At 47.0% G+C, this 27,509-nt stretch overlaps 1 protein-coding gene across 1 annotated transcript in view; it reads left to right on the top strand.

Moving 5' to 3' along the window:
* Positions 1-3,189: 3,189 nt before the first annotated feature.
* The window catches only part of TBC1D2B (TBC1 domain family member 2B), a 90,246-nt gene continuing 65,926 nt past the window's right edge, over positions 3,190-27,509 (top strand). The window contains exons 1-2 of the mRNA XM_024982019.2: positions 3,190-3,606; positions 24,412-24,565. Of these exons, the coding sequence (XP_024837787.1) occupies positions 3,250-3,606; positions 24,412-24,565 (511 nt within the window). The 5' untranslated portion in view covers positions 3,190-3,249. The remainder of the gene's footprint in view (positions 3,607-24,411; positions 24,566-27,509) is intronic.

Raw genomic sequence — 27,509 nt, 5'->3', positions numbered from 1 at the left:
TATAGGCCCTTCAGCTTTTAGTTTTAGGAAAAGAGGGGGGTGGGGTGAGACAATGCAGGGTTTGTTCATGAAATAACCAGCATCCCAGGGTGACCCAGAGAGAACTGGCAGGGCAAGGGGCCTGGGAGAAGTCTGGAGAGTCCAGAGGGTGTCGGGGTTGGTGCGGGAGCCTTGGAATGCTTGGGCCACTTCTGCTTGGCTCTGCAGAGATGTGGGGCCCTCCAGAGGTCCCTGCTGAGATGTTGCCCCCAGTTTTGAGGCCTCCACATTTTGCCTGTCTCACTGGGGTCTCTGGGCTTGCAACTGCGCCTCTTCAGAGAGGGCCATATTCTGGCCCTGGCAAGGGCCAGGAGAGTTTATAGAGTTTTTAGATAGTGTAGGCTCAGCACCACAGGGATTCCCTTGTAGCTCAGTGAGTAAAGATTCTGCTCGCAATGCGGGAGACTCGGGTTCGATTCCTGGGTGGGAAAGATCCCCTGGAGAAGGAAATGGCAACCCACTCCAGTATTCTTGCCTGGAGAATCCCATGGAAACAGAAGCCTGGCAGGCTACAGTTCATGGAGTCACAAGAGTCAGACACGACTTAGCGACGAAACCAGTACCAGTACCAGTACCAGCACCTGGATCTGCCAAGTTTCAAGGGACCTAGGAAATGTCTGTAGACTAGAAAAAAGGTACCAGCTGTAAACCTCAGGAAAAGAGGAAAGTCAAAATTAATAAACTTCATTTCATTACATGTCTGAAAAGTGTAACATTATGTCTACTTCATTAAAATGTCATAAAAACATTCCTCCCTTTGAAAACAATTTATATGTTGGATTTTTCTCACTTGGCCAGGATTCCCACACAGACATGATATCTGCCAAGATGTAGTAGCCAAATGTATATTAAAAAGGATTCCTTATAGATACTCTCCAGAGCATAATTCTAGAAACTCCTTCAAACATTTTTAGAGCAAATATTATGACTATGTTTACTATGGAATGTGGGGCACTGTAATATGTTTGATATGATGTGGGGTATGGCCTTCATGAGAAAGAGGGCCTGCGAGCGTGTTAAAATGACAGGGAGAGTGGAAGTTCAAGTGCAGGAGGGTCAGGCTTGAGGCCAGCTTGCCCACTGAGAAGCACAGATTCCAGCTCTGCCAGGGGCTGCAGAGACCTGGCCAGCCAGGCCGGACCCACGCCCCAGGGTGAGGGGGCTCACTCCTGCTACCTGTGAAGGGCGCCTTCCTTGCGCCTAGCAGATATCTGCCTCCACCAGATACCCCACGGGCTTAGTCTGTCCTCTGTGACAGCAGGCTATTGCCATCCTTACTTTTTGGCCAACTCACTGCCAGAGTGGAGGATGGAGGGGGCTGTACCTGCTCCTGCCCTGTGGCCTCCTGTATACCTCCTGTGTAGCTGTGTACTGTAGCTGTACAGACCCAGTTCTCCCAGCTCTTCCCCTTTCCATAGGACTTCTTGGTCACACCCTACTCTGGCTTCCTAGCCCACAACTCAACTAATCACAGTCCCTCTTGATCACGGCAAGGCACAAATGAAACACGGTTTCTTTACTCTCGAGGGTGGCCCATCCCATTCCTGCAGTGCATTCTCTGGCCTCCTATGTATTGGGGATGCGAGATCCCCCTCTCAGAATCTGCTGATTTCAGAGGATATCAGTGCTAACTGTACGACAGTAATAATCGATATGCTGAGTGCTTACTGTGCTAGGTGCCATGTTAAGCACTTTCACATGATCTCGTAATCTTTATAAGAACAATGGAAGTAACAACTCCTACTATCCCCATTTTATAGACGACGAGACTGAGGTTCAGTGAGGTAACACAACTTAACCAAAGTCACACCACTGGTTAGTAGCAGAGCTAGGAGACAGATTCCATCAGTCTGGATTCACAGTCCAGTCTTTAACTCGATGCGGTATTGCACTCAAAGAGATCCAAAGGGTGCTAAGATGGAGGCGCCCTTGCCACAGCCACCCAGGCAGATCCTTGAGGGGCCTGGGGAGAGGTGGGGTAACACAGGGCCAGCTAACAGAGCCCACAGCTGGTTGGCTGGCTGTGTGAGCTCACTCTTCCAACCTACCTCCAAGTAAGCAGTCTAATTCAGGGCCCATCCATCTCAGAAAGTTTGTTTTCCACCTATGTAAAAACATGCAAACCGAAGAAGGTGAGATATTGTTTTGATCTGGCCCTTTCACAAATATTGCTATGACCTTCCTTTTTTCATTAAGTAAAGTGAGCTTTAGTATTCACATTTCCCTCACAAACTTGCATGACTCATTCCCTCACGTCATCTAGGTCTCTGCTCCAGGTCACCTCCTCAGTGGGGCCTCCCTGATCCTCTGAAACGCAGCCTGACCCTCCTGCCCTCCTCTTACATTATTGTGAAACAAAGGCACTTGCCTCTTGAAGTTACTGTGAAAGTTCAAATGAGCTAATATATAAAACACTGGTAACAATAAGGGCTATTTAAGTGGTAATCCTTTTTTAAGTTACATCACTGGCATGTAGACAACACAGTATACTTTTATATGCCTTTTTATGTGGGTATCCTCTCTCTCCCTTACTAGACTATTATCTCCATGAGGGCAGGGGAATGATTTTGCAGCTTGTTCACTATCTTGTCCTCCAGCATCTGGAACTGTACTTGGCACATAGAAAGGGCTCAGTACATATTTGTTGAATTCAGAACGTGAACCCACTGAGGTCTGGAGAGGTGGGAAAAGTTTTGGGTTTCATTCACCAATTCTATAAACATTTACTGAGCACCCACTCGGCGCCAAGCAATAAGCTCTCTCGGTTGTGCAATACTAGCCTATGAATCTGGCAGGGCAGAAATTTAAAAACAAAGTTTTGCACTGAGGTTATAATTTATATAGAGAGAAATGTACAATTTCAAGGGGACACTGATGGATTTTTGAGAACTGCAAGTTCACACTCCCATAAAGAAACAGAACAATGTTACAGCTTGGCAACGCGGGGTTTTGAGCCCAGGTTACACGAAGGCACAGAGGGCAGGCGGTGACGCTACCTGACCTGCCTCTGGGGTGCCTGCGGGAGAGCCCCGGGTCGAAGCGGGCGTTCCTGGGGGCGGGCGGAGGTGGGACTACAAGTCCCAGATTGCTTTGCGCGCTCGCAAGCCGTGCGGAGCGGCGGGGCTCAGGGGAGGGGGCGCGGCAGCGGCGGCGGCGGTGGCGCCGAGGCGCTGGGGGCCCGGGCGCCGGCGGTTGGCGCGCTGGCTGGCAATGCCGGGGCCCGCGGCCCGCGGGGAGGAGGGCAGCGGTGGCGAGGGCGCGGCCCCGGGGACCGCGGCGGAGCCTGGGGCTGGGCCGGGGCGGGAGCCGGCGCGGCTGTGCGGCTACCTGCAGAAGCTGTCCGGTAAGGGCCCGCTGCGCGGCTACCGCAACCGCTGGTTCGTGTTCGACGCGCGCCGCTGCTACCTCTACTACTTCAAGACCCCGCAGGACGCGCTGCCCCTCGGCCACCTGGACATCGCAGACGCCTGCTTCAGCTACTCGGGCCCCGACGAGGCGGCCGAGCCCGGCGCGGAGCCGCCCGCTCACTTCCAGGTGCACAGCGCGGGAGCCGTCACGGTGCTCAAGGTGGGACGGCGCCCCTGCAGCCCAGCACCTGCCTCCCGGGGACGCGCGCGCACGCCCTTCTTCGGTTCCCCCTGCTTAGCCTTGGGACTGCCCCCTGGCACCCAGCTCAGCCCAGCTCCTCTGCCCATCTGACTTTCTCCGTCCACCCTCCCTTTTCTAAAGCCCGTCTGCCAGCCTTTCCCCGTTTCTTTCTCAGACTCTGTCCCCGTGTCCCCATCTCAAGCTCTTCACCTGAGTTTAGACCAGAATGGCTGGGCGCTCCTCAGCCCTTGACCCTTTATCACCCTCTGCGCCCTCCCTCGGGTCCTTCTCTGTCCACCTCCCCTCCCCTCCTCACCCCTCTCCTGTGGATGTCCTGTGTAACCCTCCTAGGCATTCATGACTGTAGGCTTCCTGTCCTTGACCAAATTATTACTCTCTTCAGCTGCCTCATCTGTAAAATGGGGATAGTAGTAGTATCTACTTCTTGGGGGAGTTGGGATTACATGAAATATACGCTAACCACTGGTAAATGTGATGACATCTAAGGTTATAGACAGAGACAGTCAGAGATGGCAGGGCTTTTAGAGAGAATCCACTGCACTCCCCTCCAGAGTGGGCAGGGACACTGCTGCTAAGTTCAGTCAGTCAGTAGCAGAGCCTGTTTGCTTCTCCCTGCTTTGGCTGGGAGAGGAGGGAAAGGGTTCCTTCAACCAGTCCTGCCTTGCCCATTTGAAGCTTCCTGTGTTGAAGCATGGAACTTGCATCAGGAGTCACCCTGGTGCTTAGAAGCCCCTCCTCCCCCCTCGTTCTTGGGGGGCTCCCATCATCTCCTAGGGGCCCTCCTGCTTCCAGCACCTGAGTGTCTGGGCCTTGCCCTGGAGTCTGGTCTCTCTCCCAGCCTCCCTCCTTGCCTGGTTCCTGTGAGCCTCCACCCTCACTCCTCTCTGTCTCTGTCCTCTTCCGTATTACAAGCTGGGCTTCTCCAGAGCAGCAGGGCTGGGCTGGGATGTATGAAAACTCTCTGCAAAGCTGGCCAAGTAGAGAGCAGAGTGGGCTGAGCCTAGCGCCCTTGGCGTTGTAAGCACAGGGCCGTTCCCGGGATCTCCGAAGCCAGCAGCAATTGGAGCTGCTCCCTGAGGTCGGTTTTCAGAGTTCTGTCAACTGAATTCTCGCTGTTGCAAGCAGAGTCTGACGACTTGTGTGCTTGTATCCTTTTAGATTCTTCCGTCCCTTCTTGAAGGGGGTGCAGACAGCCTGGCTCTCCAGAGGAAGCCAAGCAGAGTTGTAGTTCAACTGGGGTTTACTTAGAAGCATTTGTGTAAACTTGGGAGTACACAGCAAGTACACAGGGACTTTTTGCCAAAGAGAGACTTGTCCTCACTATCATGGACTGTCCCTTTGTACAGCTGAATTTCCTGTAGAATTGTTTGTCAAAACAGAAAATAGAGCATCCTGTTTCAGATTTTCTCAGATGACTTTGGAGCCCTCTATCAGATATTTTCATTACAATTTTTTGAATGGTGGAGGTATCTACATAAGTGGGGCTACAAAATGCAGTATCAAGAGTGTGGCTTTAGAGTTGGGTGGACTTAAACTTATGGCTTGAATTTGCCGCTCACAGGCGTTGAGCAAATTATACAACCTCTCTGTCCCAGTTTCTTCTTCAGCCTAATGGGAATCTTGCCGTCCTCACTGGTTACTTTTGAGAATTCTGGAAAATGGCCGGCACAGAGTAGGCAGTACATGGCATCCATGAGAAACAAGTAGTGTTTTGGGCCATTATGTAGTATGGTCGTATAGTGGAATATTATGCAGCAGCAAACATATAGGAATGAGAGCCGTAAGTGTCAACATGGATGACTCCCATAAACATAAAATAGGGAAGGAAAAACAAAGTTACAGATCGCATACAGAGGTATGATTCATGGAAAAATTGAGATCATGTAGATGCATATGCTGTGTGGGAATGGGAGAGCTCTGTTGGGGTGATGAGCCCTGCATTCAGGATGGTGGTTCCCACTTGGGAAGAGAGGGGAGTGTGAGTGGAAATGGGTGCCCGGGGGCATCCACTGCTAAGCAGTGTTTTATTTCTGGCACCAGGTGGTGTTTGTTTTATTGTTCTATTTTTCTTTTTCTATGTTCAGAATATTTCTCTCTCTCTCTCTCTTTTTTTTTAAATGAAATGGATCTTCACGTAGGTTACTGACTATGGAACATTTTGGTATGTAAAGCTGAATTAGTCATAGAATAAGAGAGCGTGTCTGAGGCCAAGGGTCTGCTTTGTAAAAACAGTGGAAATGGAAACACAGACTAGGCTCTTCAAAAGAAGAGAGCAGTCAGACTGCAGGGTTTCAGAGTAAGGAGTGTCTTTTAAGAAAGATGAATTTTAGGGTACGGTGATTCCTTCTGAGCTGTGGGAGTAAAAATTTTATGGTGGTAAAAGTGGAAACTAGCAATTTATCTTTCTTTTCACCTTTCACATCCAAGAACTGATTCCCATGAACTTTAATGCTTCGGTTTAGGGCTGCTCAGCTGTAGTGCAGACCTTGATTTCTAAGGGGGTTGTAGGTTAGTGAGGATTAATCCCTACTCAAGGCTTAGCTAATGTATATAATTTTATAGATACCATTTCTTTTGATGGGTTAAAAAGAAAAAAAATCAGTTTGCTCATTGTATTATCATATGGTTCTTATTTTAAAGTGACTTTCTGCCTACTCTGGAAGAGCTGTGGTTTTGTTGAACTTTTCCAAAATGTTTTACTGCTTGAGTCTTAATGAAAGCTGATATTGGAATTTCTTAGTAAACTTTTCTGTTCCTAAACTCAGAGATGTGGTCCATGCCTTATTTTACCGATGAGGGAATGGAGGCCAGAGAGGGAATGTGATTTGTCTGAGATCATGAAGATAGACTGAGACCTTCTTGGATAGTAGGCTCTAGGAACAGTGAGTGTCCAAAATGCCAGATATCTAATTCTCTTATCTGTTTTGACAAGTCTTTTTTTTTTTTTTTTTTTAAACTTCTATTTCAGTGGCTTGGGATTAGAAGTCACGGTTTTTTCTTGTAATGTATTAAATTTCTGTCCTTTTCATACAGAATGAAAGCACCAGCAACATTGTACCTACTGATTCTTTACCAGGATGTATGGTACTTGTTATTGGACATTTGGAAACTGCTACAACAGTCAGATAGAAACTGATGCTTCTTGTGGTGCTGTGTGTGTGTGTGTAGAGGTACTAGAGGCTACTCACTGAGCTTTGCTGGGATCTGAGACACAGGAGTCAATTCTGGAGTGAGCTGTCCCACAGAGAAGGAGAGCACGTGACTGACTGGGAGGAAAGCTTGAATGGCCCTGGCCTGCCTGACTTCTGCAGTCCCCAGAGTGAGGAGCATCATCAGACTGTCAGCAGATTCACCCCACTCCCCCTGCTCTGTTTCTTGAAGGCATGTGGTGCACAAATGGACATGTGTGTTGGTTTTTGAGCCACACGTAACCGAACAATCATGCATGCCTATTCTTAACCCACTTTTGTGGGAAGGACGCACATTCTCTGGTGTTGAAACTGCTCTCAGTTTAATGACAAACATTTGTTAGCTCGGGTAATCATAGTGTGTGCGGTACAAAATAGGTGGGGTGTACCGGCATTCTTGGCTAAACGGTTCTGCTAAGCTGTTTGTCCCTGGGGCGTCTGCTCAGGGGTCTTGAAGTGTTAGTTAAATCTTTTATCAAGACGTAACTTTTCATGGGTTTGTCGTGGCTTCCCAACGAGTATATTCCTTAAAAGTAGGTACAGTTTCGTGGGTGTGGAATCACAGAGTCTTTCTGTCTCCCACTGCCTGTCATACAGGCCTCACTGTAGTGTAGCTGCCCCACTATTTCCTGCTCAGGAGGACCCCCAAGGGCCGCTGTTTGTATCCTCGCCTCCCAGAACAGCGCCTGTATAAAGTAGGTGCCCAGGTAGACGTTTGTTGAATGAATGAGTAGAAGGTGGTTACCCAGTAAGCCTTGGTTTTGATGTGAGCTCCAACCCTTTAGAAGTGATCAGCCAGAATTCTCAGATGTCTCAAATGACATTCTCACCACGTGTCATGGAGGTGGCTGCCATTCAGGGAATGCTCAGTGAATATAACAGGCATCAGGGATCCAGAAGGGGGATTACCATCAGTCCTTAATTTTCATGTCTCTCGTATTTCATGCCTGCAGCTTAGACTCTGGGGGCATTGTTGTGGCAGTGAGTGAGTGATTACGTGGTAAATATTTGAGGTCTTGCACCAGTGCCGACTCTGGGACTACTCTGCTCTGATGTTCTAGTACAGAAACAGCTGTAGAATGAGCGTAGATGTGTTCCCATCATTTTTGTTTATGGACTGTGAGATATGAATGTCATGTAATTTTCACATCATAAAATGCCGTTCTTTTGATTTTTTTTTTAACTATTTGAAAATGTAAAAACCGTTCTTGGCTTATAACTGTGTAAAGACATGCATTAGGCTAGATATGATCCTCAGCCATAGTGCACTGACACTGGTGTTTTAGGAAGGCCTGGCCGGGCACTTCTCATTCATTTGTTCACTCACTCTCACGCGCTATGCTTAGGCACTGTGGGTATAGATTGAACAAGGTGAGCATAGTTCCTGTCCTTGAAGAGTTTTCTGGGTTGCCCAGAGACAGGCTTTAATTAAAATAAAACAACACCAACCAGTTCTGTGAAGTTTAAAAGTAAAGAGATGGGATGCCTGTGTAACAGGGGCTCTGGATCTAGTTTGAAGGGAGGAGGGAAGACTTCTTGAGGAAGTGACTTTTGAGCTGAGGTATAAAAGGCACATTGATGTTAACTGGAGGAGTGGAGAGAGCAGCGGAGTGTTCTAAGGAGAGGAACGGCAGGAGCAGAGACCCTCGGGCGCGTCCGAGTGTGTAGGGGATTCAAGGAATGCCCAATGGCAGCTGGGTGGCGGGGAGGGCCTTGTGGCCTTCGCTGTAGGAATACGCAAAGACTTTTCAGCTGGGCTTGACAAATAGTTATGTTTTTCTTTTTTTTCCCTCCCAAACTGATGGTTGGATCATGTCCAGTATTTTCATCTAATTATGTTGGAAGATGTCTTGTGTATTAAGAGTTGAAATATTAATACGTTACGCACCGGCAGACAGGTTTTAAAGAAGATAAATGCAGAGTTGAAGATCTGGTAGTCCGTTGCCTCTTAAAGCAGCACTTAAGCTCAGAAATGAGCCGGGGCTGTTGGCTCAGGGCTCCCTGGCTGCACTGGGCTGCCTTTCCTGCAGCATTCCTCACGGCCGCCTTCCTTGCCTTCTCTCCTGTCCCACTTGCTCTGCTCACAGGCATGCATGTTGCCAATTTCCTTCCCTTGTGGAGGGACCTGTTGCTTGAGACATGGAGGGAGGGGCCACGTGCATTCAGGTTGAGAGCTGGTGAGCACCAGTGCTCCCATCTCACTGAGGCTGTTGAGGGGCAGACGGTCTCCTTGTTCAGCTGCCTTCACCCATCAGCCTTCCCATAGAACAAAATATAGGTAATAACCCTCTGTCCAAAGGAAGAAAAGAACCCTATTATTGTAGAAATGACTCTCCAGTTGTGGGAGCGGAAGGGGTTTTGACTAGGAATTTTCAGTTCTTTTAGAGATGTATATGGTAGGGCAGGGGTCCCCAGCCCCCGGTCTGTGAACCAGTACTGGTCTGCAGCCTCTTGGGAAGCAGGCCGCACAGAGGAGGTGAGCGGTGGGTGAGTGAAACTGCATCTGCTGCTTCCCACCGCTCCATCACTTGCATCACTGCCTGAACCATCCACACCCCCGCCACCACCCCAGTGCAGGGAAAAGTTGTCTTCCACCAAAGAATCTGGTCCCTGGTGCCACAAGGTTGGAGGTTGCTGTAGTAGGGTCTTAATGACATTTGAGTGGGTGTTTACCTGCATCCTGGCCGGGCAAGTCCTCAGTGGATTTTGCTCACTTTCACAGAGTGAATATTACAATATGGTGAATTAGGAAGTAGTGACGCTTCTGACTAATGTTCTGCTAAATACTGTACTTAGAGAACTTGGTGAAGTGAACACGCTGGGCGCTTGTATGTGTGAGGGAAGCCCCAAGAGTCAGGAGGCTAAGGCAGTCTCTGGAGAGGCTGTGGGTTTCATGATCACCCAGTAAATAATAGCTCACCAAGCAGCATAGGAAACCCCAAATGGACAGATTCAGGATGGCATTCCTCCCTAAAATGGGTCTTGTCCTGTTTTGGTTTTTGAGCATCTGATGCTATGTCCTGCTAGAGTGTAGGTTTCCTGAGAACTTATACTTCTTGGTCACCATATCAGCCTTAATACTTAGCGGAGTGTCAGCCACAGATTAGATGCCCTGTGTATATTGGTTGGATTGAATGAACACTTCAGACCCTTATTTCCTTTTGGGGTGGGAGTGTGGTGTGCTCGTGTTGCGTGGTCAGAAGGAAGTTTGCAATGTTCTTTTCTCCCTTTAGAAAATACTTTTGAGCATCCACCATGTCATAAGCATCATGCTTTCTCTGCAGATAGAGCAGTGAAAATTTTCTGTTTAAGAAACTACAGTGCTGAGACTTTAAAAATAGATTAGCACCTGATAGCTTTGAAAAAAAAACTTTGGAGAGAAACCATATTTGTCTGTAGTATTAATCGCTGGGAGTAAACATCAAGTGTCTGCAAGTTTTTTGATTGTGAGGGAGGTCTGGAATCTTTCCATAGTAAATGAAGAGGGGGGGCAGGGAAGCCTGAAGGTAAAGTACAGATTTGGATATCACCCGGGGACAGAAATCTGTGGTTCGTACCATGATTTCTCTGGGCATTGCCGAATTGGGGAGGTCTGTATGACTGAACATCGAGATGATCCCTGGAGAAATGGGCTGAAGAGTTGGCTAAGTTTTGGTGTAATTGTATAGCTGTTCAAAGATTTCGTTCATTTTGGGTGAGTGAGAAGTATTCCCAGTTGAATGGGAATCAGCATCTTTTCATGAGTTTGTATGCCAGGCCATTGCTTAACTTTTTTTTTGATTGATTGTGTGGGAGAACTGGAATCTGGAGGAGAAGGGAACAGTCAGGAGCTGAGATCCTTTGGCCTCCTTCCCTGGTGGCTCAGTGGTAAAGAATCTGCCTCCCAATGCGGGAGATGCGGGTTCAATCCCTGGGTTGGGAAGATCCCCTGGAGAAGAGAATGGCAACCCACTGCAGTATTCTTGCCTGGGAAATCTCATGGGCAGAGAAGCCTGGCAGGCTACAGTCTGTGGGGTTGTGAAAGAATCAGACACAATTTAGGGACTAAACAGCAACTGGCCCTTTCCAAGGTCAGCCCTCCTGGGAAGAGCAGACGTTCCTTGAGCAGTCTGCCCTCAGGCGAGAACTTGTCGGGGTGTCAGGCCTAGAGGTAGACTGGAGGCGGACAGGCCAGTGCTATCAGAGGTGTTGCTCCTGGGTTATAGGAATTATCTCTAGGCAGTGAGCCCAGTTTTCATTTCCCTTTCCAGCTCTCTGATGTCCAGGGGAGACTGTGCTTGCAGAAAAGGGGCCTGCATTTGGAAATCTGATGCAGCCACTGGCCATTCACTTAACAACCTTGGTTGGGCAAGGCCCTGATGGGCATCCAGTGCAAATCAGGTGTTGCCTCTGGCCTTGGGGAGCTTGTTCTGTCCAGCCCTGGGTGTCATTAGAGCATTGTCATCAAGTCTCTCTGTGAGGTGGAGGAGGTCATCAGTGTTTGTGTTCCAAGGGTCATTATCCCTGAGTCAGTACTGACGAGACCCTCAGATCAGCCTGTCTTGCTCCTTGTATGACCGAGTAAGAAACTGAGTCCCATAGCTAGTTAGCTGCAGCCCTGGCACTAATCAACCCCCTCCACACACACACCTGAGTGATATTTAGCTATTTTAAACCCAGTGGTTTTATGCTATTTGCTTCACATTTCCATCTTACTCCCTTAGTAGGAAATAGGGCTTCTTCTGTTTTTAGTTGTTGTACACAGATTGTAAAATTACACATTTATGTCTTAGGTACTGTGGTACAGATGTAAGATGTTCAGTCATATGGAGATTGGAAATTAACAATACAGATGATAAACTTCCAGTGGGGGTTGATTGATAATAGACATTAGTGGTGTTTCCCTGGCAGGGACTAGACTTACACATTCCTGTTCAGGAGCCTTCTCTTTGGCGCCTTTCCTCTGTGCAGAGGAAAACTAACCCTTCATGTGTGTGTTTTTCTCTTTCTGCTCTGTCAGCCATGCCCTCTGGCCTCAGAAGTGAACCAGTTTTTTAAGCTTCACAGTTTACAGCTCTCTTACATTTACTGTCCTGGAGGTAACATGCTGATAAGGCTCTCTTTGCTTTCTGTCCTTTAAAGGACATCTCCTGGAGAATTGTGGTTCTCAAATTTAGTGTGGGGAAGGCGCCGCCTGGGATCCTGCTAAAATGCAGGCGGTGGGGGTTCCCCCCAGAGATTCCGGTTTAGTTGGTTGGCCAGGGTGGACCTCAGGAATCTGCTTCCTTATCCACTGTCCCGCCCCTTCTGCTGCAGACCTCTGGTCCTTTCTTTGAGAAACACTGCTCTCTTCTAGATCATGAATGAATGTCCTCTTTGACCATGAAGTAAAGACTGGCCCTATGAGAGGATGGTTTTCTGAGTGGACTAGAAATAACTAAACTGCGTGGGTGGAGACCAGTGAAGTGTGAGCCCTTTATCCTTAAGTTGACACTCTGTGGTTTATATCTGCCCACCTTCTTTGCATTCTGAGTTTCTTTGCTCCAGAGCAATGGTTTGGGGCCTGTGACTCCCTCTCCCCAGTGGCCCTGACGTTTCTGTCCCCCCATGCTGATCACTTAGTTGCTGGCACACCACCATGTGCCAAGATTTCCTCCTGGGCCATTCAGAGGGAAGCTCCCAGAGGCCATCCTTAGGGTGTTTCTGGGAGAAGGGGTTTTAATAATCACCACCACCAAATAACTGGTAAGGAGACTTGTAGAGCCTCCGGCTTTTCACCCAGAGAGGGGTTTGATATAGGAGAACCATCTGGCACTTTCCTGAGATACCAGCTCTATCTTAAAAAGACTTAGAAATCAACATGCTTCCCAAACACTCCAGTAAATTGACTGAAAGTTCAAGTAGATTTTTGGTACCAGGCTCCCATGTTCCCCGTAATCTCCGATGGGTGGAGCCTGGGAGTCTGCCCCTCCCAAACCCCAGATCATAAAACTTCATATTAAGTCAGTCATTCCTGTGTCCTCCTTTTAAGTTAAAAAACATCAAGCCAGAACATTGCAGTGTTGCATGGTGTATGGAAATCATCGCAGGCAGAGGTGGCGTGGGGCTGTTCACCCGTTTGCTTGCCATTGCTACAGGAGTTCTTGTTTATCCTGAGCTCATAAAACCCTGGCACTCTCTTATTGTGCAATGGCAGAGCTGATAGGGAGCTGTAGGAATGCAGCCCTGTGGCCACTCGGAGGCCACATGCTCGCCTTCCGTCTGAAACAGAAAGCGTTTTGACAGGCTTCCACATTTCCTGCAGGGAAGAACAGGCCCAGAGAGTGGCCTTGTCCTTGCCCGTGTCTTGGTGAAATCTGTCATCTAGGCCAGGCCCCTCGCAAGCCCAGTTAACTTTATTGACCTCTTTTCCTGTAACACGCATTTGTGTGTGTGTAGGCACTCTTTTCCTAGTTTAATCTCTGTTAAACTGTTAAGGATGGGTTTAAGGAGTATCTGTTCTCTCAGGGTGTTTGCTTTTTAAAAGAAGATGCTTGAGAGTTAGAAATGGCAAAACTCCTCAGACTACCACCTCCCAGAATGCAGGAGAAGAGGGGCAGCTTCGGGGGAGAGGCTGCCCTCTCCCTCTCAGACCGTTTAGGGAAAGTGATGGTGGGAGGTCTAGGTTCTTTAGATGAGAATTCATGTAATTATTTTGCGTAATAAGTTATATGAAAATGCCAACTTCAGGATAGCAGTTTAAAAAGACAAAGCAGTAAGAACTTAGGGTGTTACTAAAGAGTGGAGGTCCCTATAGTCGCACTTCGTTTTCCAAGGAGCCAGGAGACTCAGTATTATTTCCCTTCTCACTGTCTGTCGCTGGGCTGAAATGAGATTTCAAAACCTTCCCAGGGGTTTTTGAAAAAAACTGCTTCCCGCTCCCCCCCCCCCCCATTGGTAGTGGGCCAGATCCCTTGAGATTGTTTGCAAGCTTATGATATTGAAATGTTCAGAAGAAAATTTGGAACCTAAAATTATTTATCAGATATGAGATTGTAGTCTTTTTTTCATCTGAAATGTGTTTTGCATGATCAGGCTATTTATGATATTCTTGTGCTTTTTATTGTTTATGGAAGAAGTACCTTGGAAATCCAAAATAACCTTCTGTATTTCTGTTTTTTTTTTTTTTTGCTGCACCTTGGGGCTTTCCAGATCTTAGTTTCCCAACCGGAGATTGAACCCAGGCTATGGCAGTGAAAGTGCCGAGTCTTAACCCCTGGATTGCCAGGGAGACCCCAGATACCCTTCTTTAGATTTAAGGAATGAAAATTCCTTCATTATGAACAGGCATTGCACATCCTTTTAAGATATGACTGAGTCAGACTATCCGTGCAGTCTCAGTTGCTTTATACGACTTAGCAGACTTAGTCTGTATTCTCCTTGTGACTCCGTGGTGACTGTCGGTTATGCAGTCGGCCCTGAGCCTTTGGGGAGGAGCCCAGAGTTCACAACCTAAGTGGGCAACTGAAGTGCTGTGTCATCGTCATGTATGCAAGATAGGTTCTGTAAGAGATATCAGATGGCCTCCTAGATAGGATGTGTGAACTAGATCTTGAGGAGTGAGTAGGCATTTGCATGTGGGTTTAGTGCAATAGGAGCAGGGGTCATTGAAGCTCAGCTGGCTTCTGTGCGCCTGTTGGGTGGGGAAAGAAAGGCTCTCATCCCGTGGAGTGTGGGGCAGCATGGATCAGGTGACCATGCCACATTGCTCAGCACTTGGGAGCCACTAGAGAGTTCTAAGCCTGGGACAAACATATGATTTTGTTGGCTGCATGTAAGAGAGTTTGGGGAGGGAGGCTGAGGACAGCAAGACCAGTTAGGATAGTCTCGCAGAGGCCCGAGGTTGAAGAACCAGAGGAATGACAGGGAGCGAGAATCTGAGAGACTGACGAAAGGGTCTTTCAGACTTAGAGACCTTGTGATCCTTTTATGTTGGAGAACAGTTCCTTTCTTCTGCATATTTGTTTATGTTTAGTCTTGTTATTGCTCACTGTAGTCTATTTTAAAAGAAATGTCTTTAGAGCAGAACTGTGGCTCAGAGCATCCAGTGGGAGAACTTTATAGCCAATTGATGGTCATGCTGTCTCCAACCCAGTAGGACTGTGCTGACCCCACCCATTCCTTTGATGTCCTGAGGACCTCCTGTACTGTCAGAGAGCCCAGCCTTTGATGTGGGAGTTGTCTTTATCCAGGAAACCAACATACTATTTTTATTTAGTGTGCATGTGTGCTCACTCAGTCATGTCTGACTCTTTACCACCCCATGGACTATGCTCCTCTAGGCTCCTCTGTCCATGGAATTTTCCAGACAAAAATCCTGGAGTGGGTTGCCATTTCCTACTCCAGGGGATCTTCCTAACCCAGGGGTCAAATCCACGTCTCCTGCATTGGTAGGCGGATTCTTTACCACTGTGCCACCTGGAAAGCTTTATTTTTATTTGCTTATTTATTTTTGGCTACACTGGGTCCTTGTTGCTGCATGCAGGCTTTCTCTAGTTGTAGTGAGTCCAGGCTACTCTGCAGTAAGCTGTGCGTAGGCTGCTCATCGCAGTGGTTTCTGTTGTGGAGCTTGGGCTCTAGGATGCGTGGACTTCAGGAGTTGTGGTGTGTGGGCTCAGTAGTTGCAGCTCAAGGGATCTAGAGCTCAAGCTCAGTAGTTGTAACACATGGGTTTAGCTGGCCCATGGCATGTGGAGTCTTCCCAGACCAGGGATTGAACCCGTGTCACCTGCATTGCAAGGTGGATTCTTAACCACTAGACCTCCAGGGAAGTCTGGCAACACACTTTAAATTGAACTTGGCTGTTGTTGAGGTCAGCAGCATTTCAGTATCTGAGAAAAACCATAGAGGAACTTCTAGATTTCTGCTGAAATGTTGAGAGGATGGACTTTGTCTTGGACATGCACTTCTCCTTCTTCCCCTTGATAGTAGGGAACACAGACCTGGGTTTGAATTTTGACTGTGCCAACTGGCTGTGAGATCATGAGTGATCATGATAATATGGACAGTTGATGCCTAATGAGTAGTTAGTGTGTGCCAAGCACTGTTCTGAACTTAACACGCATCAACTCATTTAACCCTCATAACAGCATAACGCGAAGTAGATTCCTGTTATTCACATTTTACCAATGAGAAATCTGAGGCACATTAAGTAGCTTGGCTATTACAGCCAGCAAATGGCCGAGCTGGGATTTGAACTCAGTTAGGCTCCAGAATCGGAGAAGGCGACGGCACCCCACTCCAGTACTCTTGCCTGGAAAATCCCATGGATGGAGGAGCCTGGTAGGCTGCAGTCCATGGGGTCGCTCAGAGTTGGACAGGACTGAGTGACTTCACTTTCACTTTTCACCTTCATGCATTGGAGAAGGAAATGGCAACCCACTCCAGTGTCCTTGCCTGGAGAATCCCAGGGACAGGGGAGCCTGGTGGGCTGCTGTCTATGGGGTCGCACAGAGTCGGACACGACTGAAGCGACTTAGCAGCAGCAGCAGCAGTAGGCTCCAGAATCCAGTAGGTGATACTTTGGGCAAGTGGATGATACCATCTTGTGAGATTACTATGAGCTTTATTTTTTTGTTATGAGCTTTAAATGATAGCGTGTATTAAGTGTTTAGTACAATGTCTGGCACATAGTAATCATTTACTTAATAGTATCTAATACTGTTAGTAATATGAATGTAAACATTATGAAATAGTCTATATAATTTTTTTCCATTTTTGTAAAGAAAATTGCCATGTGTATTTATGGATAGAAAAGTATCTGAAAGGATATACTCCAAAGTGCTGACTGAGGTTATTACTGGTGATATGGTTATGTACATTTTATTTTCTTCTTTGTTTTGCTGTGTTTTTGAGATTTTCCGCAGCAGACGTGGGTATTGTTATTATTTGAAATAAAAGTCTACGGTTTGTTATTGGGTTTTGTTTTTGTTTTTTAAAGCTACGGAGGCACTCCCAGGCATACAGGAGCTCTTTAAGCGCCAACAGAGTGAGGTGTCCCTGCAAGACTATGGAACTCCACACTGTGCTCAGCAGCTTGGAGGCTGTTTGGTCTTTTTCTCACTTTGTCTTTTAATTTTGTATGGTGTTTTGGACACACAGACATTTTTTGCTGCTGTCTTTCTTTTGGAGTTTAGACAGGTGTTTACATTCCTAGAGAACAGAAATGTTACAGCAGGGATTATTTCCATGTTGCTGGGGTGAGTGATCAAGCCTGTAGAAATCAATGCCTCCCTGCTGCTGCTCAGCCTGGAGTCAGGTCCCTTGAATTGCCTGTGCAGGAAGCAGCTGTGTGGCTTACAGTCTGAAGCTCTGCCCTCTGAGGACGTGGGGCTCAGTCCTGAGAGGGCGTTGGTTTTCCTTGTCCACAGCATCAGGGCGCACGGCATTCGTCGTGGCTGCTGGCTGTGCTTCAGCGTGAGCTCTTCAGGAGTTCTCTGCACAGATCTTCCTTGTCAGTTTCTGATGTGCCGATGGCTGGATCAAAAGTCACATCATCCCTGTGTGGCTTGAAAATTTGGCAGAAATCTACACACCTGTTGTTAACAAGATACAGAAAGAGACAGAAACTTTGATTACAAAGGCATCGTCTACTAATTTAAATGGTTTCTATTTTGCATTTAAATCTTGAATCAATGTTGACTTTATTTTCTTTTATGTTGTGGCCTAGGTTTCAAACCTATGCCATAATTCTTAATACTTTTCTTTCCAAAATTTTAGCCAATTGTCATAATGCCTTTGTTTAATAATTAATACTTTTTCCACTGATTTGATTTGAAATGCTGCATAAATATTTTTATACCTACTTAGCCCTGTATTTTGATTCTCTGGCAGTAGAGTACTGGTTTAATTATTGTGACTTTCTAATATGCTTACCCATTTGGTAGGTCAAAGCCTCACAACTTGTTTATTTTTTCAGAATTCTCAAAGGTTAAACTTCAGATTAATTTTGTAATCTCTTTGGTATGCTTTGAAGAACTTTTTAGAATTTTGGCTGGATTTTTTTTTTAACTTTCTACTGATACATAAGGATTTCTTAAATATATACCTATGCATTTTATGTTTTGTTTTTTTTTTTAATTTTTTAATTCTTAAAAATTTTTTCTGCACTGTGTGGCATGTGGGATCTTAGTTCCCTGACCAGGGATTGAACTCGTGCCCCTCTGCACTGGAAGTTTGGAGTCTTAACCACTGGACCACCAGGGAAGTTCCACGTTTTACATTTTGATTGTATTGTGAACATGTTTTTGACTGTCTCCTGCAGGTGTAAAGGAAGCCATTTGCCCACCGGGAGGGTCTAAGAGCCAAGAATTGACCAGGTCTCACCCAATACTCTGCCCCTAATGTTGACTGCTGCATTGGCCTAAGTCAGGCTCTTAATAAGTATTTGCCAAGTGAATGAATAAACATCTCTATGTATGTGGTGTTTTCTTCTTTTGGATTCTTTTAGATAGATTCCTAGGAATGGAGTTTTGGATCAAAGGAGATGAGCATTATTATAGCTTCTAAAATGTGCTGAGTCTTGGTAGATGGAGGTTCTTTACCAAAGGGCTGGAGACCCAGATGGTAAGAGGGCTTGGGTCAGTTTGTGGTGCAGTGAGAATGCAGCTAGGAGATGAGGCCTGACTCCTGTGTATGTGCACGGTTGCAGCTCTGGCCCCTGTGCCCAGTAATGTGCTTGCCTGCCAGGGTAGGCCCTTAATAAACATATCTTGAGATGAATTAACTTTATTGTGGGACTTTTCAGAGCACCAAGGAAAGAGCTAGGCTTGGAGAGAGGGAAGTCCCTGGGGTCCAAGGGCAGGGACAGGTGTCTGGAGTCCATCTCCCCAAGAGTTGACTTCTGGGTTTTGGGCTTTTGGTGGTCTGGGCACAAAGGCTTGTGGGAACAGCTGGGGCATCACATGGTTCTCCTCGCCAACTGTCAAGGGCTGAATTCCACCTCAAGCTGGACGTGGCATGGCCTGGTTTCCATTCTCTGAACTGGCATCTCAGGTTATGGCGCCTAAATGCAGCAGATGTCTTTCATCTCAAATCTGTCATCACGCAGTCCTTGTCTGCCCTCCCAGCTCCCCAGGACATTCCTGCAGCTGTGTAGGGACAACCAGAATGGCTTTCCCATATGTTTGGCTTGATTTCTCATGTTGGGATTGGTGCCATATTTGAACTAGAGTTTTAGCCGTTTTGAGGCAGTAGCAGTAGCTGAACGTAGGAGAGGATGAGTCAGATATTTGAGTGTTTAACTGTATTCCAGGCACTGTGCTAGGCATCTTGGACCATACTGAGGCCAGAAGGTTTTGCCTCTGCCTTCAAGGAACTTAGACTAATGAGAACACACAGGGAGGGCACCACTGCCGTGGGAAGCTGTCCTGGGCTGTCTAGTGTTCTGAGTTCCCCATTCTGAGTGTGCAGAGAACATTCAGGCTCAGGTCAGTAAGCCTTATTTGCATTTTGAATTGGGTTTTGCAGACTGAGTAGGAGATGAAGAGACCAGTGTTTATGGGAGACTCAGGATATGACCCTGGTGAGCCTTCAGACAACAGATGTGACATGTGGCCTGTTGGATGCTTGTCTGGCATCTGCTCTTATTCTCTTCTGAGCTGTGAAGCTTTGCCTCATTTCTGCTTTTTCCAGCATGGTTGAATGTCTGTCTGGTTCTCCAGAATGTGGGACTAAAGCATTTTAAATGGTGATTTGGGTAGGGTGTGGCAGCGATTGATCCTCTCTGGGTCATGCTGGTGGTGGTGATAAGCCTCAGCACTGTCCGGCTCATTTGTCACCAGGTGGGTATAGCTCAGTGGAGGGAGTTCTGGTGATGGACTCCTTCAGGTGCCCTGTGTGAATGAAGACAGATCCCTCGAGGGTCCTACTTGCCCTCCTCTGGGAGAGGGCAGGGAAGATTCTGAAATGTGAGCCATCAGCTAGGCCAGCCAGACTCATTCTTTTAGGTCTCCAAATAATGTTGGCATCTCCATGGATATTAACAGAGCAGGAGGTGGTTGGGGATATGGGGGGTACTTAAAGAAGAAAGTTGTTTGAGTCATAAAGTTCTGTGGGAGCTGAAGAATGTTGGCTGCCCCACTGTCAGGAGCCCCATGCCCATGGCCATCCCTGAGGGCATTCCCACCTGCTGGGTTTCCCACCTCGCCAGATCTCCTGCCAGCCTTGGCTCTCCCAAATGGTACTTGCCATCATTATCTAGAACAGCCCCATTCAATACAAATACGATGTGAGCCAGATACATACTTTTAAGTTTTTGGATAATCACATTAAACAGTGGAATTCCACTGCTTAACAGGTGCAATTATTTTAACTAATATACTTTATTTAATCCAGTGTACCTATATTTTATCATGTGGCACTAGCCATATTTCACATGCTCACAAGCTGTGTGTGACTAGTGGCTACTGAGTTGGCGGGGCAGATCACCAGACTGACTTTGCATGACCGACTAAGACTGGAGCAATGAAGAGACTAGTTTGTGATTCTGCATTTAGTTAGGACTGAACAAGGCCAAATCTCAGTTCAGTCTGTTTAAAAGATATCAAGGGGAAACACAGAGGCTTTGTGGATTTCTGCTGATTTTGCTGTTTTACTTTTAATCCTATCCTGTCTTACAACCTGTGTGTGCGTCTGTCTTTGGGCCTCAGCTCCCTGAGGGGAGGACCTCTGGGGGCTTTTCTGCCTCCTTGATCTTGGCACATGCCTGGGAGCCATGTGCCCCCAGCAGCCTTTCACAGCTGCTTGGGGATTGAAGTCAAGATACTTTTCCTGATTTCTAGGTTTTTTTCTTTTTCTTTTTGAAGAAAACAAACCCCAGTTAATCTTTGTCTTGAGATAATTTTGCTTGCCTTATTGACTAGATTTCTGTAACATGAATAATATGCCAGATATTGAAAGCATGTGATCTGAAAGTTTAGCCCCAGGAATTTAGTAAGAGATGATTAAGAGGTTACTAATTGTTCCTCAGTCAGATTTAATACTCAGAGATTTAAAGGGGGAACAGCTTTCTCTTCTTTTTTTTAAAAAAACTTGTACTTTAATTGAGTGATCGGTTGGCTGCACTGGGTCTTCGTTGATTTCGCACAGGCTTTCTCTAGTTGCGGAGAGAGGGAGCTACTCTTGGTTGCGGTGTGTGTGCTTTTCATTGTGGTGGTCTCTTCTGTTGCAGAGCGCTGGCGTCCATGGTTGGAGCATGTGCGCTCAGTAGTTGGAGCACACGGGGTCAGTAGTTGTGGCTCACGGGCTTAGGTGCTCTGCAAGCCAAACCTGTGACTGCTGCATTGGCAGGTGGATTCCTATCCGCTGTGCCACCAGGGAAGTCGGGAAAAAGCTTTCTTGTAACAGGCATATTTCTCATGGTGCCAGCATTTCAGGAAACAGCCAGAGAGGTCAGTGCTTAATCTGACTTCTCCCTGCGACAGGATTGGGGGCCAGGCATGGGAACTGGTGTGAGGACCAGAACACACACATGCACATGCACACACTGTCAAAACACACACACTTTCCCCTAAGCTGGAGGCTGGGAGACGAGGGGCTCAGTATAGACTCTGTGAAAGGAGGGAAGGGGGAGGGGCTGGGTGGGCTTTGGGCTCTGACTGGGCTTTGTCCCAGCCCCTTACTCTTCCAGTCACTCTCTCCTCTTCTCTGGGAATGCTGCGTTCTCTTTGTCTTGCTTCAGAGCCAGGCTGAGCCCCCGCTGTGCACCCTGCGACCAGATTGCCACTCAGACTCCAGCTTGAGGGCTCTTGGGCTCTAGCTAATCTCCTCCCCTACCTGAACCCTGGCCCCACCCCCTGCTTATCCCAGCCTCACCCTCCCTCCATTCCCCTGCCAGCCTCCCTGTCTGTGCTCTCTCTCCTCGGCCTTTGCACACACTCTTCTTTCTGCCTGGAGCTTCTTCTTTCTATCTTGTCCTTCTGGCCACCACCTGCTTCCCCTTTAAGACCAAGATCATGCATCACTTCATGATTGTTTGTTCATTCATTTCTTCACTTATTTATTCAACAAAAATGTGTCTGGCACTGAGCTTGATGCTAGAAAAATGGAGACATCTCAGAGTTTATATTTATTGGACAAGAAAGACATTAAGCTCACAGTATGAACCTTTGAATCTATAGGTAGCAGTTTTCTTAAACTTGCAGTACCTGACCCTTGTCCCATTTCCTCTGCTTGATTAATTATCTTCCCTCAGCATCTCCAGTCACACCAGCCCCACCTTACCCTCTCTGACCTCTGTCATAGCACTTAAAACACTCTTGAAATCACTGATTTATTTTTCCTATCTTTCTCACAAGCCCTGATTCCAGGTTCCTGATAGATGTTAAGAGTAAATGTTGACTGAATGTATGGATGAAATGATGACTTGGCTGATAGTTGGAGGGATTTTCTGTAGGATACCAGCAATCATAAACTGAGTGGTTTTCCTTCCTAGGGCCATGCCTGCAAGTGTCACTAAAAAGAATCCAGGTTGTAGCCAGAGCACTTGGAGGTCGTCCTTTGCTTGTGGACGGTAGAGGTTTGATCTCTGACTTGTCACTTGCTTTAAGCCTATAGAGCAGTTGTCCAGATTGCCTCTGACCCTGAGGCAGAATTTATAGGTTCTGAAACCATGGGGTCTGATGTCTGTACCCCTTACTGGATGCCAGTGGTTGCCACCATAATTGTGCCATGGCATCCTTCTCCTTGGGGCTCCTTTGTGGGGGCAGCCTGGAGACCTGTGACCCACACTTGCCATCTAGTTTGTTAGTTAATAGCTAGGTTCATCATTTTGAGTTCCCTCTATATCTTTTTTTTTTTTTTTTTTTAATGTATATAGTGAAGGTCACTGTGGTATATAGTTCTTTGAGTTTGGACAGATAAGTAGAGTCGGGTATCTGCCCCCATTGTCATGATGCAGAGTAGGTCACCCTCCCCCCACCACATCCTCTCATGCTGCCCCTTTGTAGTCAGCCAGCCCTTTCTCCCAAGCCCTGGCAACCACAGGCTTGTCGTCTGTCCCTATAATTTTGCCTTTAGAAGAATGTCATGTAAATGGAATGTGTATGTAGCCTTTGGGGGCTGGCTTCTTTGATGTATGCATGTAACATTCATCCATGTTGTGTGAATCAGTGGTTTGCTCCTTTTTACTGCTGAATAGTATTCCATGGTATGAACGTTCCACAGTTTGTTTATCCGTTCACTGGATAAAGGACATTTGGCTTGTTTTCAGTCTTTGGCGATTATGAATAAAGCCTCTGAGCATTTGCATGCAGGGTTTGTGTGAATATGTATTTTGTATTCCTCTGGGGTGAACACCTAGGAGTGGGGTTGCCAGGCCATTTGGTAGGTGTATAAGGAACTGCCACCCCGTTCTCCAGAAAGCTACTCTATTGTATATCCCCACCAGCAAGGAAGGAAAGTTCTAGTTGCTCTGTGCCCTTTCCAGCCATTGATATTGTCTGCTGTTTAAAAATATGGCCATGGTCATAGATGTTCCATCTAGTTTTTTTCTTTTTAATTAATTAATTATATTTATTTGTTTATTCTTGGCCTCACTGGGTCTTAATTGCTTCGTGCGGGCTTTCTCTAGTAGCGACGAGGAAGGGCTGCTCTCTTGTTGCAGTGCGCAGGCTTCTCACTGAGATGGTTTCTCTTGTGGAACATAGGGTCTAGAGCTCAGGCTCAGTAGCTGTGGCACGTGGGCTTAGCTGCCCCATGGCATGTGGGATCTTCCTGGACCAGGAATGGAACCTGTGTTCCCTGTATTGGCATGTGGATTCTTAACCACTGGACCACCTGGGAAGCACACCACCTAGTTTTTAATCTGCAGTTTTCTTTGCTCACTTTCTTAGGTGCTGACAGGATTTAAATACTGTTATTAGATTTGATTTGGCAGGGATGTCATCCATACCTATGTGAGATGTGGTTTCCTCAGATAGAATTCATAGGTACTCAGAACGAAAGGGCACTGAGAATATCAAGCCTTCCAAAAACCTTTTGAGGAAGACAGTAAATTGTATCATTCTGTAATTTCAGAATTTAAAAAGATTTCTTATTATTAGGATTAAATTCTTTATGTAAAAGTTGCTGTTTTCTTGACCATTTGTAGTGAACGAAAGTTACTGATCTTGAAATTTCTTTGAGTTGTTCTTTTTAAAAATAATTTTGTATATTTATTTATTTTTGGCTGTGCTGGGTCTTCGTTGCTGTGTGGGCTTTTCTCCAGTTGCAGCAAGCAGCGGGTATTCTCAAGCTGCAGTGTGAAGGCTTTTCACTGCAGTGGCTTCTCTTGTTGCGGAACACGGGCTGTAGGGCATTTGAGTTTGAGTAGTGTGGCGCATGGGCTTAGTCGCTCCAACTGTGGGATCTTCCCAGACCAGGGATGGAACCTGTGTCCCCCTGCATTGACGGGCAGATTCTTTACCACTGAGCCCCCAGGGAAACCCCTCTTTGAGTTGTTCTTAACTCTCCCTGCCATGTGTCAAGGTGTGCAGTCTGTCCTCACAAAACTTTTTTTTTTTTTTATGCTGTTTATGCTCTTGGTGACCATAACACTTTTTCCCACTCCCTCTTGTAGGCCCCTAATCGTCAGCTCATGACTTACTGGTTACAAGAGCTTCAGCAGAAGAGGTGGGAATATTGCAACAGCCTCGACGTGGTAAAGTGGGACAGCAGGACCTCCCCGACGCCTGGGGACTTTTCTCAGGGCCTCGTGGCCAGAGATAACACAGGTGGGTGAGGGACGGGGGCTCCCGTGTCAGTGCTTTTTGCACTGACGTTCCATGTATTAAGTCAGCTTAGCAGAAGAACTGAGAATGAGAATGATGATGATGATGCCTGAGGAAGGGCAGCATCCCGTAGTTACTGAGGGCCTCTGCTTTCATGTACAGACTGTACTCAAGCCCAACAGCACCTCAGGAGTCAGGCAAAGCTGGTGCCTGGCACCCTAAAGCGATGGTACTGCTGAGGGCAGTGGGCAGTGCGCCGTCGTGCTGAAGTCCAGTCTGACCCCAGGGCCAGCCTTCTCTCCACTCCCTCTGAAGGTGAAGCACCAACACCCACAGTCCTGCGCACAGATGTGTGTGCCCACTGGGAAGATGTTCTCAGAGCTCTCACTGTGATTCACCGATGCTTCTTGGGAAGACGTTAAACCAGACGATAAAACTCTCGTTCTGTTTTATCTCGGACCTGTGGCATTTTCACAATTCATGCTAAGCCCTGGCCAGTTGCAGTGTGGAGATAAAGCGGTTTTATATTTGAATATCAAAAACACTAAAGCCCCATGATCGTCTCACAACTGTTTGGTTGCGATTACCATATTAGAAGAGTAGGCGGATAGTTATTCAAAGCCCACCCGTCCAACCTGGCTCCTGCAGGGACTGTGGAAGTGGAGATGGGGGGTGCTGTACTTGTGGCTCTCTCTTCATAGAGGGAGCAGGGCAGGCCCAGAAATAGCCAGCCCCTGGGCCCTGAGGTAAGGTGTGAGAAGGCCAGGCCATCACACCAGCATTTCTTAAGGAGTGCACTTTGGAATTTAGCTGGAATGGGTGGTTCTCAGGCCTGTAAAGAGGTGTGGTGCGAACTTTTTAACACCTTCGAGACATTCACTCGGGAGAGCACAGGCTACTGTAGATTACCGGTGACCTGGCAACGTGTGCAGCTGACTAGTGGAAAGCCTTCTTGGACTTTTAAAATTATTTTTCCTCCAAATTCCTGTTTTACTGCCTACCTCGTTTTTAACCAGTCAGCAGGTTAACCCTCTGGTCAGTGAGAAATTACCGTATACTTCACACCTGTTAAAATGCTATGCAGCAAGAGTTCTTAGGTCATTTTCATGGATGACTTAACACCAACAATAGCAGGAGCTGAAGGGATGCCTGCCTTTTCAGGCCAAAACCCCTCTATGTTTAGTTCACATGTCTGCTCATTGATGACTGAATTTTTTAAAAAGCCACTATTTTAGAGCTTTAGATCAAAAGAATCTCCATAGCTCAGAATCAGTCACTGGGAATGTTTGGAAACCCTGCCGGGAAGCCGGCAGTATTCAAGGCAGTAGCCTTTGGCACAGGCAAGCCTGACTTTGCCTTGGTTCCTTTCTTCTGAGGACACCAAGTGTTTCCATCTAAGGGAGACTCAGGCATTAGACTGAGAGGAGAGCCACAGGAATGGCACCCAGCCCTGCAATCCCTTCATAACACAACCTGCCTTCTTTTAAGCTGAGGTGCTGAGGCCGGGGAGCCGGAGAAAACACCTGCAGCCCCCCTTGGCTCTCTGCATTTGGTTTGGGGACTGTAGTGTGGGAATTTAGAGTTGGCATCCTCTGGCATTTACTCATTCAGGAAGTAGATGCTCATGCCAGGCCTGGATCCCCCTCACAGAGTTTATAGTCCAGCAGAGGGAAAAAAAAGTGAGATCACATGAGAGGGAAGGAACAGGGTACCAAGGGCCATGGATGCCTTACGCACAGCTTTGGGGTGGGTGGGGACCCTCTCTGAGACCTGAGGATGATCAGGTAAGAGCAGCGCAGTGCCCTCCAGGACTAGAAGGAGGTGAGGCTCGAGGAGGAAGGCAGTGGGCAGGGAGCCAAGCTGGGGGGCACACCCAGGGCCAGGGTGGGGAGGGCTGGACTGTGGGCTTGGGCTTCTGGACTTTGCTAAGAGCAGTGGGATGCCTCTGAAGATTTTATGTGTAGAAATGACTAATTTTGAACTTATGCCAATTTTGTAGATAACTTCTGAGAATAAATAGTTAAACTTTGGATGACCAGGTGATTTGGAAGACTGTAGTTATTCAGGAAGACAGAAAGTCTAAAGGAGGTAGTCGAGAAGAAAAGGCTAGATTTTACCCCCTCCCCCATTTTAATCATCATTTTAGATAAAATTGGTTAACAGATAAAATGTGTTAAGGTTTGTCATGGTGCTCTGTGATGTTTCTGAAGCCATGCTAGTAGTCATCTGCTCAGCCTAAATCATGCTAACTCTAGCTAAGATTGAAGACACGTTTTTATTACTCTGATTTGCATTAAAAAATGAAACTTTTCCTACTCTCCTCTCCATGTTACCCAGTTTTTGGTACAGTCTTCATTTGTTGCTAATGTTGTGGTCCATCAGTACTTGCCTAGCACCTAAAGTCAAACCGGGGAAAGATACACGAAATTGACGTTTCCTGGACAGCAGCTCTGTCTAGTGGAGGAATCCCTGTGGGCCTGGGTTTGAGTCTTGTCTCTGATGTTTACTGTTTGTCAGACTCATGAGTGTGAGTCTTTTTTCTCTCTAGTAAAGAGTAGCGGACTGCAGCCTGTGGAAATGAAGTTTTATCGGAACAAAGCACCACTTATTTATTTCATATTGTCTGTGGCTGCTTTTGCACACCAGTGGTAGAATTGAATAGTTGTCACAAGAGCATTTGGCTCACCAGTCTAAAATATCTACTACTATCTGGCCCTTTAAGAGGAAGTTTTTTTCTGACCCCTCCTGTAATGTCTTGAGCGTCCCCCTCTTGTTGAGCCTTAGTTTTTTCAACTATGAAATGGAGATTGTTTATTCAGTCTTTCACTCCAGGCCTTCTTATATTCTAGGCATTGTGCCACTGCCTGGGATATAAAGACAGATAAGTTGTGGGCCGTGTTCTTGGAGAGTATGTAGTTTAGAGAGGGACCCAGACAGGTAAAGAGGC

This window comes from Bos taurus, chromosome 21 (assembly GCF_002263795.3).
Source record: "Bos taurus isolate L1 Dominette 01449 registration number 42190680 breed Hereford chromosome 21, ARS-UCD2.0, whole genome shotgun sequence".
Taxonomy (NCBI): domain Eukaryota; kingdom Metazoa; phylum Chordata; class Mammalia; order Artiodactyla; family Bovidae; genus Bos; species Bos taurus.
Note: the sequence above shows the minus strand (reverse complement) of the source record. Positions and strands in the feature narration are given on the sequence as shown.